At 39.8% G+C, this 20,473-nt stretch overlaps 2 protein-coding genes across 7 annotated transcripts in view; one reads left to right on the top strand and one right to left on the bottom strand.

The window, feature by feature from the left end:
* The window catches only part of si:ch211-266o15.1 (zinc finger MYM-type protein 4), a 49,013-nt gene extending 45,940 nt beyond the window's left edge, over positions 1 to 3,073 (top strand). For all 6 annotated transcript variants that reach the window (XM_022201638.2, XM_051950616.1, XM_022201633.2 and 3 more), the window contains one exon: positions 596 to 3,073. In XM_022201638.2, the coding sequence (XP_022057330.2) occupies positions 596 to 740 (145 nt within the window). In that variant the 3' untranslated portion in view covers positions 741 to 3,073. The remainder of the gene's footprint in view (positions 1 to 595) is intronic.
* A 5,541-nt stretch (positions 3,074 to 8,614) lies between these two features.
* LOC110956278 (tubulin beta-4B chain) lies at positions 8,615 to 14,482 on the bottom strand. Its single transcript, XM_022201639.2, has 7 exons — positions 14,348 to 14,482; positions 14,067 to 14,175; positions 12,113 to 12,223; positions 11,688 to 11,932; positions 11,240 to 11,562; positions 9,879 to 10,223; positions 8,615 to 9,793 (listed from the first exon to the last, which is right to left on the bottom strand). Exons 1-7 carry the CDS (start codon positions 14,402 to 14,404, stop codon positions 9,646 to 9,648), a joined length of 1,338 nt encoding a protein of 445 aa, XP_022057331.1. The 5' UTR covers positions 14,405 to 14,482; the 3' UTR covers positions 8,615 to 9,645.
* Between the last annotated feature and the right edge of the window lie 5,991 nt (positions 14,483 to 20,473).

Below are 20,473 nucleotides of genomic sequence, written 5' to 3' on the forward strand. Positions count from 1 at the left end.
AGGAGATTGTTTATGATTTTTATGAGAGCTGGGAACAAGACTGGAATAGTTCGTAGAGGCTGTTTTGAGTTAGATGGGTTTTTTCAAGGATTTTGGAGATGAAACGCGGGTTAGAAATGGGGTGGAGGTTATTGAAATTGTTGGGATCTGAACCAGGCTTTTTTAGCTGATGTTCGACACTTTAGGTTTTCTCTTTTTGAATTAATCTATGGGAGCCAGAGATTTTTGGAGCCAGCGAATAGCAGCTCTGTGTCGTATTGAACATCTGCATCGGCATTAGTTACCAGAGCCAGTCGTTTTGAGGAAAGAGTAAAAACTAAACTCTTCAGAGTGGTCTCATTCATCCCATTTGCTATAAACCAGTAGAATCAGTGACTAACGTATCAAAGCAGCCTGTTTCTAGTACCTGGCATTCTATATTTTCACACTAACACTTTTTGTCGGTGTTTTCTTATCCTTTATTCTAGTTTTTGTTGTAATAATGACTAAAATGGCTCTAATATCTATCTGTGAAACATGCAAAGACCCTTTTAATGTAAGGTGGATAAAAATTGTGATATTTTTAAAATTTAATTTCTATCTCTCGCCTCCACAGCTCCCACTGGTTCACTTCTCAGCCGCTGGACAGCTCCACACTACAGAGCATGCTCACTCGGATCTTGGCTGTCAGAGAGGTTCAGCAGCAGGAAACAGTCCAGCTTCAACCTTCAGCCACCAGCGAGGCTATTGGCTTACAGTGATGCTGAGCGGTGACCATCCAACAGTTCACAGTGAATGAAACTGTACATACACTCGTCAGTCATTTCAGACTGAGGCTCAAAACACAAACAGAAACACAAAAACAGACACTTTGTCATGAAGACAACCATAGAGAGAGCGTGAGATCATTGTGTTTTGTTACCTCATCCTCTCCTCACAGAAATGCACAGTGAGTTTAAGAACATCTCATAATCTTAGACAGGAGAAAAGAAATGTAGGCGAGTACATTGTGAGCCCAGTTTTATTAATTTACTAGTAGAGTACTAGAGTTATGTCGAGCCGGTCAGATGAGCTTTTTATTACAGACTCCTACCATGTGAGGCTGGTTTAAGCAGCAACCTAAGGACAGGTTACACCCGTCTGACAAAGTCTGATGTTTTTATCATGGAGGCCAAATGTGTTGTTTTGTTACTGTTTGTTACTCATATGAATTTTATTATTTCTGCTGCTTCCATGTTGTTTACCAGAACCTAAGAGAACTTTGAAGACGTTTTGAGCCACTGTGATTCAGTATTTATGTGTTGTGGTCGCACAAATCTGCAGAAAAGCTGGTTAAAATGTCACTCAGAGAAACTTAAATAATTGCATTACATATAATTAAATATGGGCTGCACAGTGGGGTAGTGGTTAGTGCTTTCACCTTGCAGCAAGAAGATCCCCGGTTCAAATCTCGGCCTGGGCCTGGGATCTTTCTGCATGGAGTTTGCATGTTCTCCCTGTGCATGTGTGGGTTTTCTCCGGGTACTCTGGCTTCCTCCCACAGTCCAAAAACATGCTGAGGTTAATTGATGACTCTAAATTGCCCGTAGGTGTGAATGTGAGTGTGATTGTTTGTCTGTATATGTAGCCCTGAGACAGACTGGCGACCTGTCCAGGGTGTCCCCTGCCTTCACCCGAGTCAGCTGGGATAGACTCCAGCACCCCCCACGACCCTAGTGAGGATAAAGCGGTGTATAGAGAATGGATGGATAATTAAATATGTAATTTCCAGACGGCATCATACGTCATACATGTTGTATGTGGGCGACACATACAACTTTAATATCTATCAGTGTAACCTTTCTTGCAATGATAAAGAAAACTCACAGTGCCTCTCATCTGTTGTTTTACCTTAACTGGTTCTCAGATGTTTTTTTTCTCCTTTAAATTGTTGATCATGCATGGCCTTTTTTCGTTATCTTCTCCCCTCTTGTTCATGTAGATCCGTCAAGGTTTGGCCTCTTCCGTAAAGTTCTCTTAATGAAAGAGTTGCTCACTACCAGCATAGAATCTGCTCTGACACCTTTACTGGTTTCAGAAGAACTAGAAAAACAGAGTTATTGTTTTTATTCCAGTCACAGTGTAACTTCTGTCTCTAAGCCTAACAGTGCCATATCTTTCCTTTTGGGACGTTTTCTTAACTTTTCATTTGTTTGTAGTTTGGAGATCTTGTTTGAGCAGCAGACAGTTTAAAAGTACCAGAAGAACACTTTAACTTCTACTCCGTGAGGTTTCCTGTCTGATAACCAACGCTGTGTTTGGTTCTCGGTTCATTCCTGTTTCCTGTTGTGTTTCTGAACTGCTTTTTGAGTCCCGGTGACTCAAACCATACCAACCTGAAGCCTAGCTGTGATGCTGCTCCACAGAGAGAGGCTTCACTTCACCCAAACACACCTGCACACGCTGAACATTAATGCCTTTAAAGTGTAGTATGTCGGTTATTGTCATTCTGGATTGTATTTAGTATTTTTTGAAAAGAGGAGCTGCTGACCGAACAGAAACAAACCTAAAACTCTGAAACGCTGAAGGGTTCATTTCTACGTGGAGATTTAATGAAAACATGACTTTTGTTTTTTTTTTGTTGTTGTTGTGGAAGTCAGGGAGCAGGTTCTTTTGTACTGAATTCATTGTTGTTTTCATCTATTTTGCTGTTTATGTTGTGACACAGAGGCCACAGTGTCTTGCATAGACCAGTTATAAACTCTACAGATGACAGCTGCCCCGCTGTGATGGTTAAAAATGATCCAGAGTTCATGTTGGTGACGTTCTTCAAACAGCATGCTGCCATCACCGCTGCTGGCGGAAATGAAATCTTACTGCCTCAATATTATCGATGCTGTCTGAAACGTAAGAAAAGGCCCAAAGACAGAGTGATGTTTTATGTCATTCACAAGATGCTGTATCACCGTTACGTATTAAAAAAGAAAATCCATCGCATTTCTTTGGTTTTCAGACAAAGGATTTATAACGAGAACATGATGGAGATGAACTGTGATGTTGAGAGTGTAAGTGAAACATCAATTCATTAAAAAAATGCATAAAATGTTTTTACAAATCTGTGTTTAAGATCCTTTTGTCTGTGATTCACTTTACTGAATATGGAAAACAAATCTGTGGTGTAATGATGTAAAATACTAAAAGAATATCAGCTTTTAGATACTGCGTGTTTAGTTTGAAACATTTAGCTAAAGACAGTCCTGTGGTTCAAGTCTTTAATGTGGAGTTCAAAACTAGTGAGTTGATTTCTTTCTGATCAACTAAGAAAAGAAGAAAATGTAGTTCAATTGTCGATTAACTTATTTTGCAAAACGAATGCGCACATATGATCGTAACTGAATACTTTTATAAAGATTCTGAAAGTGTGTTGGCCCAGTAGCCTGTAGATCGGTCCGTGTTGAACACACTCTGCTGTGTTTTCTCCTCCACGCTCCTCATAGTCGAATCTCTTTCTCTCACATGGAGCTTTGGATGCCTCGATGTAAAACGTCCCGTCTGGATCCATGCAGCATGGATCTTCAGAGTTCAGACCTTCAGGCAGATCAAACTTCTAGCTGACCTCCTAGCATCTCTCATCGTCCTGCTTCTTCTCCGTCTTCCTGCTCATTCTCAGCTTCCTGTCTGACATACAGCTCCTGGTAGAGCAGAGGTTTTATATCTAGACTGCTGGGCAGCCTCTCTTCTTATATTACCTGTACATTTACTATACAGCAGTGGAAAAAAGTTTTCAGACACAATCTCAAATATTATGAAATATCCATCATCTACACACCTCTTCATCCTCATTAGGGTCATGTGCGGCTGGAGTCTATCCAGCTGATTGAGGGTGAAGACAGAGGACACCTGGACAGGTAACAGTCTGTCACAGGGCTACACATAGAGACAAACTCTCACATTCACACCTACAGACAATTTAGAATCACCAATTAACCTCAGCATGATTTTTGGCTGTGGGAGGAAGCTGGAGAAAACCCACACAAGTACAGGAGAACATGGAGACTCCATGCAGAAAGCCGGGACATGAACCAGGGATCTTTGAGCTGCAAGGCAGAAGTGCTAACCAGTACGCCACTGTGCAGCCCTATCCTTAAATATTTTTGAAAAAGTCTTTTTGTGTTTCAAAAGGTGTGACTGCGCACAAACAGCTACAAATGATATATTTTTATTGTTTACAAGAAAAACTAACAAAACTAAATTCTTGACAGTTTCAGTGTGTCAGTTCTCAACATTGTCAGAGAGGATCTATATACTTTCTGTCAAAAATTTGATGGATGACCGCTCTGAGAACAACAGAAATGAGGTCAGCATAAAATTAGCATAAATTAAGCAATGACATCAGCCTTTACTTGTTCCCACGGCCCACCATCTCCTACTACTACATGTGTTGTGTTACATAGTAGTGTAGTGTTAGTCAAGACAACTAATTATTTTAAGTTTAATTTCCTAAAGCTTATAAACTTGAGTTCAATATTCAAAGCTTACCATGAAAATTTGAAATGAAGAAAACAAACAAGTTTACATAACTTAATGGAGCTGTCATGTTTTACAGTGAGGTGTGTCCATGCTGGAGATAATGCTTCTCCTGGCCGTCTGCATACTCTCACATTAGCAGGAGGAAGATATAGCTGGAAACTGGACTCATCTGACCACAGAATTTTCTTCCAGTTCTTGTGTGTTTGTGGACTAACCTCTGTCTCTCATTGATCAGGGGCTTCTTGACAGCCTTGTAGGACCCTAAAGCCGTGATCTAAACTGCTGCTGAAGCTCCTGTGATGTCCTTTGGTGGTTTTCCTGCACATATGGATCAGGATGCGTTCTTGGACGCTCAGATCTTGGTTTGTCTTCCAAGCTGTTGGTTCGTCTGTATTTCTGCAGTTTATCCAACTGCTGAAGGACTGCATCTGCACTTCCTGGCTATCTGGCACCAGCTGTACCCTTCCTGGCTGAGAATCTGTATCTTCAGGTGTTTCCTGCGTTAGGTTCCTTGTTTTCACCATTTTTGTCTCTGAAGAACTTTCAAATGTGCTGGTTTTTATATAGACGCAAAGGAAGGCAACAAAAATTGTGTTTTTTAATAAAAAACATTCATTAGTGGATCACTGGTACCAGTATGACCAATACTCAAAATTTCTTATGTATTTTTATGGAACTAGTCAGTTTTAGTCAGCTTTTTGAGGATTCGTTTTGTATTTTGGCTGCAACTGAACTAAAAGAAATTACACTTGAAGACCTTAGAGTGATTCTTAATGCAGTATTTCACAAATACATGGGATGTCCAAACACTTTTTTCCACTACTGTATATACCATTATTGCATTACACTCACTCTGTTCCTCCCTAGGCCCTGTGACAGACTGGCGACCTGTCCAGGGTGTCCCCTGTCTTCACCCGAGTCAGCTGGGATAGGCTCCAGGACCCCCCGTGACCCTAGTGAGGATAACGCGGTGTATAGAGAATGGATGGATGGATGGATGGATGGATGGATGTTCCTCCCTGTGTCCTTTTGTCTGAGTGTCCCTGGTCCCACAACTGGATGCTTCAGACCTCCCACCAACTGCCTTAGTCTTTCAGAAGCTTCATTACCATAAGTCTCCAGTGTGTGGCGCTGCTTCTCAGGAGAGCTGATGCTATGAGATCACTGCTGTTTGTTCAGGGAGTTCACTGTCTGAATCACTTTCAACCTGCATTTAACGGGCGTGCACACAGTTAATGTGATCCTGTCCTTTAAAAAAAACAGCTCTGATTGTGATCATTAGAGGACACAACAAAGGCATGATGTCAGTGAATAAACTCAGTAATCAGAGATGAAGTTTGCAAACATTAATCAGCACAAACCACTGGTCACACCAGAACTAACAAGACTGCAGCAGGAAAGCCTCTGGGTGCTGTGAACGGAGCAGCAATGCATTATATTAAAGAATAAATAAATAAAACAGACACAAAATAAATGAGTGTTCAGATTAAAATCAGTCCTGTAATAAGTGAAATTATGATAAATCTGCTGAAAAAGAAGCCTTTTTAAAATGAACAAATTATATCTGTGTCTGAGAAATCACTTTCCACTAAGTTACCCCTTACAAAAACAACCTCTCCAGGAAGTGTGTTAATTCCAGGTCACATGACCTGCTCATTTTGTTTCTTTTTTGGTCATTTTCAGTCCATTTTTGTGGCCGTTTTCAGTCTGTGATCATTTAAAGTGTTGTTTTTATAGTTATTTTGTATGTCTCCTGTCATTTTGTCTTTTTCTGTTGTCATTTTTTGTGCGTTTGTTGTGCACTTCTCAAGGAAGTGTGTTAATTACAGATCACATGATCTGTTCCTGGGCTGCACAGTGGAGTAGTGGTTAGTGCTTTCACCTTGCAGCAAGAAGATCCCCGGTTCAAATCTCAGCCTGGGCCTGGGATCTTTCTGCATGGAGTTTGCATGTTCTCCCTGTGCATGTGTGGGTTTTCTCCGGGTACTCCGGCTTCCTCCCACAGTCCAAAAATATGCTGAGGTTAATTTGTTACTCTAAATTGCCCGTAGGTGTGAATGTGAGTGTGATTGTTTGTCTGTATATGTAGCCCTGTGACAGACTGGCGACCTGTCCAGGGTGTCCCCTGCCTTCACCCGAGTCAGCTGGGATAGACTCCAGCACCCCCCGCGACCCTAGTGAGGATAAAGCGGTGTATAGAGAATGGATAGATGGATAATCTGTTCCATGTTTTGTGTATTGGCTTTGTCATTTCGTGTCTCAGTTTTGTCGTTTTCTGTCGTTTTCATTGTTTCATGTCTCTTTTTTGTCATTTTCTGTCTCCTTTTTGTCGTTTGAGTCTCCTTTTGTTGTTTGAGTCTCGTTTTTGTTGTTTGATGTCTGATTTTTGTCATTTTGAGTTTCATTTTTGTCCTTTCACATCTCGTTGTCATTTTCTGTTTCCTTTTTGTCTTTTCGTGTCTCATTTTTATCATTTTATGTCTCATTTTTGTAATTTTGTGTCTTGTTTTTGTTATTTTGTGTTTAGTTTTTGTCATTTTGTGTATTTGTTTTTAATTATATAAATGACTGGATATCACTAAAATGTCAACCATGTTACAAAAACTCCTGCTATTATATATTGACCCAAAGGACAAAGTCTAAATTAATGACTCTCCATTTATTGTCAAGATTTTTCATCCTCACTGATATAAACAACCCACTTTTGATATGCATTATGTACAAACAAGTCTAACTGCTCCTGAATGTTGAGGGGAAATTTTTCAGTAAAAACATTAATTTCCACTGATGCAGAAATGTCAACAACAGCCTGAAATTTCTGAATTTTTTCTCATAAATTCCAGTCATTTCCCCTTTGTGTAGCTCGCTGAATGCTTCAGTCTGTATGTGAATATGAACCAGAGAAACAGGAACATAATGACGTAGATTTGATATCACTTAGTCAAATATTCAGGATTCTTTCCTCCTGCTGTCAGCAGGTCCTTCCTCATGATGACTGATGTTTGCTATGATTGAAATGCTTCTGTTGATTTTTCTACATAAGTTCACACATGGGAAAGCTACAAAAAAGATGCTGGATGTAGTTCAGTAATACCAGTTGATGATCCTGCAAACACACACTAAAATTATATTATTAATTGTGTAAAATCTCAGTGAGCTTGTGTGGCTCAACAAGGGTTAATAAAAGAAGCTGTCAGAGCATGAGGATGTTAGAGGTTATCAGATTTGTTCATCCAGATAACTTCCTTTGATTTAACAGATATGAATGTCACATGATCAGCTTCTATTCTCTACCGCTAGATATGCAACACGTTATGAAACATGTAATCACTATGTGCATGATTCCCACTGATATAAAACATGTTGATACAGATATGGGCTACACCTTAGTCTCAGGTGTTACAATAGGGGTGTAAAATGGCAAAGTTTAACTTCTTTTGAGCAACTTTAACTCATTTTAGAGCAACTTTAACTTATTTCAGAGCAACTTTAGCTAAAATAGAGCAACTTAAACTAATTTACAGCAACTTTAACTCATCTTAGAGCAACTTTAAATCATTTCAGAGCAACTTTAGCTCATTTTAGAGCAACTTTAGCTAAAATAGAGCAAATAACTCCTTTAGAGCAACTTCAATAATGTAAAGCAACTTTAACTCATTAAGAACAACTTTAGCTCATTTTTGAGCAACTTTAACTAATAATATTGACATTAGCTAATATAAGGCAACTTTAAATAATACAGAGCAACTTTAACACGTTTTAGAGCAATTTTAACTAATATAGAGCAACTTTGATTCCTTTTGGAGAAACTTTGACAAATATAGAGTAGTTTTAACTCCTTTACAACTTTAACTAATGTAGAGCAATTTTAGCTAATATAGAGCAACTTCAACTCATACAGAGTAACTCATTTTAGAGCAACTTAGCTCATTTTCAAGCACCTCCAACACATTTTAGAGCAACTTTAACGAATATAGAGCAACTCTGATTCATTTTGGAGAAACTTTGACTAATATAGAGTAACTTTAACTCCTTTACAGCAACTTTAACTAATGTAGACCAACTTTAGCAGACAGTGCTAACCGCTAAGTCACTGTGCAGCCCAAAAATGAAACAGTAATCCAGATTATAGAACCATTAAATATCTTTATTCAGCACACAAGATGACAGTTCCATGGGAGTGAGCAGCTCCTGACTCTGTAGCTTCAGTCCTGTAGTGCAGTAAAGTGTCCCTTCAGTCGAGTCACTCGGTACAACGTTATTCTGTGGAACATTATATCCCTGCTAAGCCTGGTATCAGATACAACATGCACCGCACCTCGTTCCTCTTCTTTAGGGAGCACAAGTTACAGACAGAATATTTAAGGTTTTCTCTTAAAAAATGAAACGGATTAATTCTGTTTGAAGTGATACTCTACATGAGTGTTAGATTCAGCAAAGAGTGCCTTGATTTGGTCAGTTTTACATTCTCTTTCATCACAAATATACTTTAAAGCTGCAGCTTGAAGAAGACTAACAGTGTGAACAGTCATGCACCTTAACAACACACCCCTGAGTGGGCAAAGAACCAACAACTGTCTGTTTTAACTGGATAAAGATGTCACATTGATGCATGTCTGTGGACTGAACTATGACACACATATACCACACCAGAGACAGCTATTAAAAGGGAGCTTTTCTTGCCACTGTTGCTGGCTGCTCTGGGGGTTCATATGGGTTCCGCAGAGCGATTTGAGACAATTTGACTGTAATTTGCGCTACATAAATAAAATTGAATTTATGCTAACCATCGCTGTAGCTGATTGCCTCGTAGCTTCTTATAGTTTTAACAGTAAGCTCCAATGTTTGTTCTCTGGGTGGATTATGAGACGACAGAGGCTGAATGCTGCATATTTGCCACTCATGTGGGAGTGATGTTTAGATGACACCGTCCAAACAGAGGAGGAAAAGAACAGATCAAAAACATTCATAGTCAAAACAGGAGACAAGAAGAGAAGAAAAGCCCTGTAACAGACAGAAACCAAGGCTGGAGGAATCCTCTGCACTCCTGCTAAGGTTGGACAATAACGTTAATACATTTCTGCGTAACACAAACACATACAAAGATACTGTCCAGCCCTAACTGTTGCATAGAAAGAAAAGGGTGAAGGTAGAGGTCTAGGCCAGGTCCTCTTCACCTTCCTCCTCAAACTCTCCTTCTTCCTCAGCCGTGGCGTCCTGGTACTGCTGGTACTCTGACACCAGGTCGTTCATGTTGCTCTCAGCCTCCGTGAACTCCATCTCATCCATGCCTTCACCCGTGTACCTGAAATAACAGACCAGTAAAATACTCATTCACAGGCAGTCTGTTAGTGTTCATGTACAAACATCTGTCCCTCTGCATTACTCACCAGTGGAGGAAGGCCTTGCGGCGGAACATGGCGGTGAACTGCTCTGAGATGCGTTTGAAGAGCTCCTGGATGGCGGTGCTGTTGCCGATGAAGGTGGCGGCCATCTTGAGGCCGCGTGGAGGGATGTCGCAGACGGCCGTCTTCACGTTGTTGGGGATCCACTCCACAAAGTAGCTGCTGTTCTTGTTCTGCACGTTCAGCATCTGCTCGTCCACCTCCTTCATGGACATGCGGCCGCGGAAGATGGCGGCGACCGTGAGGTAGCGGCCGTGGCGAGGGTCGCAGGCGGCCATCATGTTCTTAGCATCGAACATCTGCTGGGTGAGTTCAGGGACGGTCAGCGCCCTGGAAGAACAAAGATCATTCAGGTAGGATGTATTTTAATTGGAACATAAACAATCTACAACAGGGGTGTCCAACATGCGGCTCACGGGCCAAAACCGGCCCACCAGAGGGTCCAATCCGGCCCTCAGAGTGTAAAACTTACAGAGAAGACATTAGGTGTAAATTGTAAATTAGTAAAACTACAAATGTAAAAGAATTTCTAGACCATGACAAGTTGTTTTGATCATAAAGTAAAATACTAGATTGTTCTTTTGTCATTTTGTGTCTCATTTTTGTAACATTTTGTCTTGTTTTTGTTGGTTTTTTGTCTTTTTTTGTCTGACTGTTGACGTTTGTCTCACGTTTTTGTCATGGGTTTCCTTTTTGTCTCGCTTGTGTTTTTTGTCTTATTTTTGTAATTTTGTGTATTGCTTTATTTGTTGTTTTGTATAGTTTTTGTCTTTTTGTGATTTCTTCATTTGTGTTGTTTTTTGTCACTGTCATTTGTAAAACAAATTTTTTTGTCTATTTTGTTTCATGATGTCGCAATTTTTGAAATTTTGTTCCTAATTTTTGTTGTTTTGTGTCTCATTTTTGTAATATTTTGTATTATTTTTATAGTTTTTTGTCTGACTTTTGTCGTTTTGATCATAAAGTAAAACACTATATCATTCAGTTCCAGATAGCTGTGACTAAATGTTTTGTTTCTTTGTAGATAAACTGTGATCTGGAAGTTGTAATGTGGAAATGATAAACTGAGGCATAAATTGAATTTATTTTTCCGAAGAAATTACAGGTTGTTTATAATATTTTGTGAAAAGATAATTCCTTAAATATGAACATTGTCAGAATGTACTTTTTTTGCACCAAAACAAAGGAAAACTAGGAGTTGTGGTTATTTATAGGTGCTGTGACTTTACTGGTCCAGTCCACTGGAGATCAAATTGGGCTGGCTGTGGAACCTGAACTAAGATGACCCCTGGTCTACACCTTAAGAGTGGGATGACTTTGTAAAAAACAGGGTCCTGCTCTTCTACCTGTACTGCTGACTGCCCCGGCTGGTCAGAGGGGCAAAGCCGGGCATGAAGAAGTGCAGCCTGGGAAAGGGCACCATGTTTACAGCCAGTTTCCTCAAATCAGCGTTGAGCTGGCCCGGGAAGCGCAGGCAGGTGGTCACGCCGCTCATGGTGGCTGAGACGAGGTGGTTGAGATCTCCGTAGGTGGGAGTGGTGAGTTTCAGTGTGCGGAAGCAGATGTCATACAGGGCCTCATTATCGATGCAGTAGGTCTCATCTGTGTTCTCCACCAGCTGGTGGACGGACAGGGTGGCGTTGTAGGGCTCCACCACCGTGTCAGACACCTGGAGGAGGACAGTGAAACAACAGAGGAAACAAAGGGAGGAAAATGGAGCAGTGTTTAAGTCCGGAGGGGGCAGGCAGAGGGCCAAACATTTAATCTGAAAGTATCTGAATACATGATATGGACCTTGGGTGAGGGCACCACGCTGAAGGTGTTCATTATGCGGTCTGGGTACTCCTCTCGGATCTTGCTGATGAGCAGTGTGCCCATGCCAGAGCCAGTGCCTCCTCCCAGGGAGTGAGTGAGCTGGAAGCCCTGGAGACAGTCGCAGCTCTCTGCCTCTTTTCTCACCACGTCCAGGACTGAGTCCACCAGCTCAGCTCCCTCGGTGTAGTGGCCTTTAGCCCAGTTATTACCAGCGCCGCTCTGGCCTGGGTCACATGCAAATACAAGAAGCTTTTACAGCTGCAGCGTCAGCACCTCTCCCATCTTAACCAATCTCAAATCTGACTTACTTTCATTTGCAAATTAAAACACAAATTACTAGCAAAGAGAAGTGCATACACTGAATGTGGCTGTTGTTTTACTCCCACAGGAGTTTAAATACTCACCAAAGACAAAGTTGTCTGGTCTAAACACCTGACCAAAGGGACCAGACCGCACTGAGTCCATGGTACCCGGCTCCAGGTCCACCAGCACTGCTCGGGGGACATACTTGCCACCTGTGATGAAAGCATATGCTTAAAAAACACAATTTAATTACGTTGTGCTTGAAAGAATCACTGTGGTTTACTTTTCTCTATTTGAGTAGGAGGAATTAACTAATGTACCTATTGAGATGTTGACCAAACAAAGCAAAATAAACCTTTTTATTTTTTTACCCACACTTTCAGCTCTGTAAAGGTAATGCAGCTATTTCTAACACCTTTACCAATCTCACAACCCTAGATTAGGGTTAGAACATTTTAACATTAAGTTGTGGGTTTGAAATCCACTATAAATTATTATTATAAAGTTTGGATGGCAAGCCAAGACAGTAAAGTATGGAACCAGCAAACACAAGTACAGAGCAACTAACTAATAAAACCCATATTAAAAGCTGCATTACAAACTGTTTTTCATTTAACATGGTTAAGATTATTATTTCCTGATATTATTCATCATATTTAACATTCTGCTGCTTTGATTTACTCATAATACCTCCCTTCTGTTTCTTGTTTTAAACCTTTAAAACAGGGGTGTCAAACTCATCTTAAGTCAGGTTCAATATTCAGCCCAGGTTGATCTCCACTGATCAGTAAAATCCCAGCATAACAACCTATTAATAACCATAGCTCCACATGTTTCCTTTGTTTTAGAGCAATAAAGTGCATTCAGAAAATATTCACATTTAAGGAATTCTCTTTCTACAAAACATCATGAACAACCTGAAAATTCTAAGGAAAAATAAATTAAATTTCGGCAGCATTATGTTTCAGTTTATCATTTCCACATTGCAACTTCCAGATCATAGAGTTTCTACAAAGGAACACAACATTTAGTTACAGCTATCCGGAACTATATAATATAGCATTTTACATTAAAAAAGACAAAAAACAACAAAAACAAGAAAAAATATTACAAAAATGACACACAAACAACAAAAGCGAGAAACAAAATGCCAAAAAATGAGACAAAAAAGTTAAAAAATGCCAAAAAACGTACAAATGAGACAAAAAAAATGACAAAACCTTGAAACAAAACAACAAAGCAATACACAGAACGATGAATAAAGCAAAACACAAAATGACAAAAATTAGATGAAAAGGAAACACAAAACAACAAAAATGAGAAACAAATGATAAAAGCCAGACAAAAAGACCAAAAAACAACACAAAATGTTAAAAAAAAGAGAAACAAACAACAAAAGCGAGAAACAAAATGACAAAAAATGAGACAAACGACAAGAAATGAAACAAAATACCCAAACGATACAAAAAAATGACAAAACCGTGAAACAAAACGACAAAAACGTGACAGAAATGATAAAAGCCAAACCAAAAAAAGACCCAAAAAACAAGACAAAATATTACAAAAATGAGACACACAATGATAAAAGAATAAAGAGCAATCTAGTATTTTACTTTATGATCAAAACAGCCTGTCATGGTTTAGAAATTATTTAAAGTTTATAGTTTTACTAATTTACAATCTGCAGTTAATGTCTTCTCTGTAATTTTTACACTTTGAGGGCCGGACTGGACCCTCATGTCTGACACCCCTGCTTTAAAGTATAACTACAGTGCATTTTAACAGGCAAGTCTAAGCTCAGGCCGCTATAACAGCTGGGTATTGTGTTTGTTGTGTTATGGATACTAAGCGACAGTAACCAGGAGGCAGTCAGGAAGAGCCCATTGACTTCAAGACTCATTTGTAACGGCTCCTGGTGACATAATGCCCCCCTGCTGGATGGCAACGGGACTCACAAGTCTTCCGTGAGGTGTTGAGTTACCTCGGCTCACCCAGAAATGAGCTAATCTAAGTCCGCAGGACGGAGCAGCTATTAGCTAACAAACTGAAATGAACCTGTCGCCTCGTTGTAATACACGCTGATCCGCTCCAGCTGCAGGTCGCTGTCTCCGTGGTACGTCCCGGACGGGTCGATGCCGTGTTCGTCGCTTATCACCTCCCAGAACTGGAATCAGAGAGAGGAGGCTAAATAAGCTGGATAAAAGCAGGATTTAGAGTGCTACCATTAGCTTTGCCGCGACGTAATCTAATTTGGCAGCCCGCCTAAACCAAATATAACATTCACATGCTTTTTTCTGTCAATTCAAACTCTATTTTCAAACCAAAGCGATTCCCACCTTTGCGCCGATCTGGTTGCCGCACTGGCCGGCCTGCAGGTGAACAATTTCCCTCATTTTCTGTCGAAAGCAAAGAAGTTTGTTGCGTTAACTGGAAAAGTTGTTGCCGCTTGAGCTCTGCACTAACGGACTAACCTGAGAAGGAGGGACTGTCGCAGGCTACAGATGACAGAGACACGCAATTTGAGCAACTAGCTGTCAATCAAAGCCCGTCCGGCTGCTGATTGGTCGAGACAACTTCGTTTCTACTTTTGATTGGCTCGTGGCCGGGGGCTCGGTTCCCTTGGTAACATGAAGTTGAATGTAATACATAACACTGTCTCCGTCTTACTAAAACTAAACTTTCATTTTTTGTGGACGTGCAGGTGCGTTTATAATGCAACATTTTCGTTTCAGTGACAACGCAGAAACACATCTGAGCAGTTTTCATTTTGGCCATGTAACTCGAGTATTTTGTTACCTTAAAGAAGAAAAAAGAAATTCTATCTCACGTTTACCACTGAGATAATAGATCTGTAGCTGAGCAAAAATTATACATTTCAGCATGGCCCTTAAAGCCCTTTATAACCTCTGTAGAGACTTAAATCTGTAACGTTTCTCTTTTTTCATCAACTCACTATGTTTAATTAACAAGAAACACAAATAAATGGTAATTAAATGCATATAGTCGTGGAAAAATGTTTTCATATTTTGTGAAATATTGCATTAAAAATACTTCTAAGGGGACAAGGTACGTTTTATCCGTTTGATTCCCGGCTATAAAAGACACAAGCAGAAACAAAAAATCAAGCCGTTTTTTCATTTTTTCGTTTTGAGCAAAAAACAAAAAAAGCAGGAAACGGTTCGTTTTTTCGTTTTTTCGTTTTGAACAAAAAACAAAAAAACAGGAAACGGTTCGTTTTTTCGTTTTTTCGTTTTCACCCCCAAAATGAAAATACGACTCCATATTTCGTTTCATTGGTGGGCGGGGCTTCGGAGCCTGCCAGTGCACAATAAAGCTCTTGCGCTGGCATTCATAGACAGACTGACTTTCATTGTATTGCCTGCCCCCACTGCACTTCCCCTAACTCTAAATCAAAGCAAGTCGTGTACACAGTAATGACAGTCATAACCAGTGGTGTAGTCTAGTTTTTTCTACTGGGTATACTCCAACCTCATAAACCAAAGCCAGGTCAGGTTCTCATATATGTGCGCGTGCACTCACATGTCCGCGCACACACACACACACACACACACACACACACACACACACGCAGCAGCAGCTCCTTTATTTCAAACTACCAATTAGATACTTATAGACATTATAGCGTCAGCAGCTCCTCCTCCTGCCATCAGGTAGACCTGATGTTTCCTCTTCATCAGGTAGACCTGATGTTTCGTCTTCATCAGGTAGAGCTGATGTTTCCTCTTCATCAGGTAGAGCTGATGTTTCCTCTTCATCAGGTAGACCTGATGTTTCGTCTTCATCAGGTAGAGCTGATGTTTCCTCTTCATCAGGTAGACCTGATGTTTCCTCTTCATCAGGTAGACCTGATGTTTCCTCTTCATCAGGTAGAGCTGATGTTTCCTCTTCATCAGGCTCCCTTTCCTAAATGTTAACCTTATCTCCAGCTGTAGTGTTCCCTAAAGTGGCAGTATTCACAGGACAAGCAACAGTCTTATTAAAACACTGAAATAGTTTCATTTAGCTTTGCTTTCTTTTTCTTATTTTTTCTCCACTGACTGATGTTGGGTCATTAGAAGTTCTAGACTCATGTCCCTCTTCTTCTAAGCCAGGGGTATTCAGCTAAAATTCAGAGAAGTCCAGTCAGCAAAGGTCCAGAACATCATAATGTCTAACTTGAGTTACTATGATATACGCTGATGTAACCTGGTAGTTTTATTAGAGTCTGCCTGTAATCAAAAACTGACCGTCAAATAAATTCAGTACGGTTCAAAAACATTTTGACATTTATTAATAAATAACTTATATGTAACTGTATATCTTAGAATAAAGTGCAGAACTTAAAAAAGCATGACTGAACAACCTGAATCAACTTCTATACATCTTTAACAATAATTAAATCTCATAAATGTAAACATTTGAACACTTTTACATTTTTGTCTGTCTCATATCACTCCCCTAATATCTCTGCGGCTTAATGGGAGAACTGAGCTGCTGCTTGTTTGAGCCGTTCTCAAAACATATTTTGATTATGTTCATAGTTGAGAAAGCTGCCTTACAGCTGTTTGCTGAGCCAAACATGGTCAGCATGTGACCACAGTCTGTCCTCTAGAGATGTATAAGGCACAAAAGATACGACTCTCACAGCCGATGCTTTGTAGTGAATCTGAAGAGCCGACTCCTAACGTATTTAATGGAGTATGGAGTTTAACACTGTCCTAGCAGAAAACATGTTACTGGATCCTAGATTAAAGAAGCTTGCCTTCAGTGACAACAGAGCTGTTGATGAGAAACTTCAGAGAATAAGAGCAGCAGCAGCAGTCTGACACCTCCACCATTAGAGGACCAAGTGGAGGAGGAACCTCGAACTTCTGCTGTGTGGAGCCTCTTTGATGGAAGAGCTACAGGAGATGATTCAGGAGAAATCCTACAGCTGATGTGGTAATGGAGGATCATATCTAGAGGAACCCCTCATCCAACCAGCAGACGACCCACTGAGCTGGAGGCAGGACAAGGCCTCAGTCTGCCCCACCTGGTGAAGGTGATGGAGGAGAGACAACTTCTTCCATCTGAGAGAATCTTCTCAGAAACACAGCAGATATTCACTGAAAGAAGAAATGTATCAGCCCATCCAAGCTCAGCCATCTGATTTTTCTGAATGTCAGCCTGCTCTGAGGACATTTATACTGTTTGAATACTGAGTCTGGTTCTGGTTCTGTTCTGGTTCTGTGGGTTCATGTGCAGAGTTTTGTTCATTTATTTTTTGTGCAAAAAAGTTTGGTTGAAATAATAAACAAAAGCAAGAATACCTGTTTTTGTAACAGAGCAAATGTACAAAATGAGTCAATTATAAGGCTTCTCATAAAAACACTGAATGAAAAAGAGTTTGTCAAAACACAAATGATTCATATTTGCCAGGTTAGGCAAAAACATGAGGCTACAAAGAATAATAAATTAGGAGCCGTTTGGGAGCCGAAAGAACCGGCTTTTCTTTGGAAGCAGTGCCAAAAGCTCTCTGAAAAGAGCCGAACTTCCATCACTACTGCCCTCTCTGTCCCTCATCTCTCAGCTGCTTTTTGAAGGCAGAGCCGCGATGCGATTCAGCGACGTCATTGGCTGAGTAGCGTCACGTGGAATGCCTGAACTCGTACATAATTGGTCTGTGCGTTTCTGAGCCGATAGACCAATGATAAACACTGGAAAGCTGCACCCTGCACCGGTAAAATAGAAGCGACCTGTCAAATTTACACCCGTATAGACGGCGTCTGGGTCCGGATCCAGACCGCGGTCGGCCTTTAGTGAGCCCTGTTCTCAGCCAGACACCTTCCCCTGTCCCATACAGCTTCACCGCTTCCTGACACAGAGAAAAGTGAACGTTATGTCAAAAAAACATACTAATACATGTGTTTGCGCATTTTTAAGTGGTTATATGGAAATTCGGGACCTTTTCTAGTGGGTATAAGGCGTATACCTGCGTGTTTACACCCCTGGGTATACGTATCTTTGCGCATTTTTAAGTGGGTAAACAGAAATTTGGAAAATTTTCTAGTGGTGGGGTGTATACCTGCGTATCACGTAGACTACATCACTGATCATAGCTACATGTATGACGTTTGCAGCAAAAAAAAATAAAAATAAAAAACGCGTGGAAATCATTTTAATTTTCAGAGTTAAGATGGATTAAATGCGCTGTCAAACAGCGCTGAGTGGAGCGGCTGACCGGACCAAGACGGCGGCCGTATTTCTCGCTGCACAATACCCCGAGCAGCGTTGACCTGACCTGGCTTTGGTTTATGAGGTTGGAGTATAACCAGTAGAAAAAACTAGACTACACCACTGGTTATGACTGTCATTACTGTGTACACGACTTGCTTTGATTTAGAGTTAGGGGAAGTGCAGTGGGGGCAGGCAATACAATGAAAGTCAGTCTGTCTATGAATGCCAGCGCAAGAGCTTTATTGTGATGGGCAGGAGCTTTATTGTGCACTGGCAGGCTCCGAAGCCCCGCCCACCAATGAAACGGAATATGGAGTCATGTTTTCATTTTGGGGGTGAAAACGAAAAAACGAAAAAACGAACCGTTTCCTGTTTTTTTGTTTTTTGTTCAAAACGAAAAAACGAAAAAACGAACCGTTTCCTGCTTTTTTTGTTTTTTGCTCAAAACGAAAAAATGAAAAAACGGCTTGATTTTTTGTTTCTGCTTGTGTCTTTTATAGCCGGGAATCAAACGGATAAAACGTACCTTGTCCCCTTCAAGTGCAATTTCTTTTAGTACAATCACAGCTATAATACTAAATAAATCCTAAAAAAAAAACATTAAAAACTTAAAATTGATTGGTTACCTTAAAATAAGAATTTTTAAGTGTTGGATCATTTTGCTAGAATTTAGTTTTGTTAGTTTTTCTTGTAAACAATGAACAAAAAACATTTGTATTTGTTTGTGTCTGTCTAATGCAGCCACACCTTTTGAAACACAAAAAAATTTTCCACAAATATTTGATGATAATATTTAACATTGTGTTGAATTTGACGGGTGTCCAAAAACATTTTTCCACCCCTGTATTTCTATGATGGTGGAAAAAAATTTGGCAATTTAATGTTTATTAGGTGACAATCTATGTAAACATAACCAGTGGTTTTTCTTGTCTTACTTTTAGAGATATATTTACTGTATTCAGCTTGAATTTAACTGTTTCATCAATTAAACAAAAAGAAAACCACAGTATTTTTATGTGAAAATGTTCCAGGTTTTAATGTCATTTGATGTTATAAATGTGAAGTGACTGCATTGTCAAATGTATTGATATTTCTGTATATTTCAAAAAACAGAGACAGGCTTTACAATATAGACGAAAAATTACAGATTTTTCCTCGGTGCTGTTTTACATATTCAGAGCAGACTCACCTTTAATAATAGCTGACAACATTGAACCAAATCCTGTTGTTGGTTTCTCTCAAGTCGATTAAAATGGACTTCATCTTATTATGTTCTCTAACAAAACTGTTATTTCAAAATGCACACACAGTTATGAACAGTTTGTAAATCCCACAAAACACAGACCATATTCCTCTTCCCCATTAGGCCTATGAAAACAATACTTTTTGATCATTGTTCTTGCTTCACAGGCTGCATTATGAAGTGTAAAAATAAATAATAACAGAGAATTTGATGATGAAAGTCTGATTACTATTTATTTATCAAATCATTTTATCAGGAATTTCTTGAGACCTACCAACCAGTAACAACCAGTAATTTGCTTTTCATTTATTTCTGTTCTTATTTACCGTTCCTCTGCTTTTGTCATTTTTGATAACAGTAATACTGAAATACAGAATTCATATTTTAATATTTACGTTACAAATTGAAGCCAGCTGTTGTCCTTTTAAGGCCATCAGTTGAAACTTAAATTAACTGTAAGGCCTTTAGATTCAGACATTTTTGATGGAAAGTTTGATGGAATTCAATGCAGTGGGAAATTGTTAGGAAAGTTATATCCTCCATTTGTTGGAAAACAGATATTTTTCCATGATTGCATAATGTTAGTACTTTATGCCGTTATTCTTATTCATAACAGGCAACATTTCACCAACCACTGCAAAAAATATAGGACAGAAATCTCCTTCTGTTAGTAATACTTAAACACTGAACTGTCAGACAACAGCTGGGTGATGCTGTCTTCGTTCAGAGTTATAGTGAGCAGATGCAGACAGTTTAATTAATGCAAATTTTTAGTTTATCTTGAATATTTTGCCACTCCAGCAGCTTCCCATGAAGTTGCGTCATGTGGCAGATTATCTGTTGTACAATGCTGTCTGAAGAGGTGGAGTTTTAACCAGTCTGACTGTGGCTCTAACTGACGAACCAGCATCCAGCATCACGTTGTCAGCTTTGTGTTGTCATTGGAAGCAGCATTTGAATAAAGTTGCATTTTAAGGTGGCCTTTTGTAGTCGCTAGTCAAAG

The sequence above is a fragment of the Acanthochromis polyacanthus genome, chromosome 1 (assembly GCF_021347895.1).
Source record: "Acanthochromis polyacanthus isolate Apoly-LR-REF ecotype Palm Island chromosome 1, KAUST_Apoly_ChrSc, whole genome shotgun sequence".
Lineage (NCBI taxonomy): Eukaryota > Metazoa > Chordata > Actinopteri > Pomacentridae > Acanthochromis > Acanthochromis polyacanthus.

Excerpts from the sequence above, each read along its gene's own strand:
- LOC110956278 (XM_022201639.2), bottom strand. The coding sequence starts at position 14,404 with ATGAGGGAAATTGTTCACCTGCAGGCCGGCCAGTGCGGCAACCAGATC. Across the intron at positions 12,224-14,066 it reads GTATTACAACGAGGCGACAG|GTGGCAAGTATGTCCCCCGA; the intron begins GTTCATTTCAGT and ends CTTTCATCACAG. Across the intron at positions 11,933-12,112 it reads ACCAGACAACTTTGTCTTTG|GCCAGAGCGGCGCTGGTAAT; the intron begins GTGAGTATTTAA and ends CATGTGACCCAG.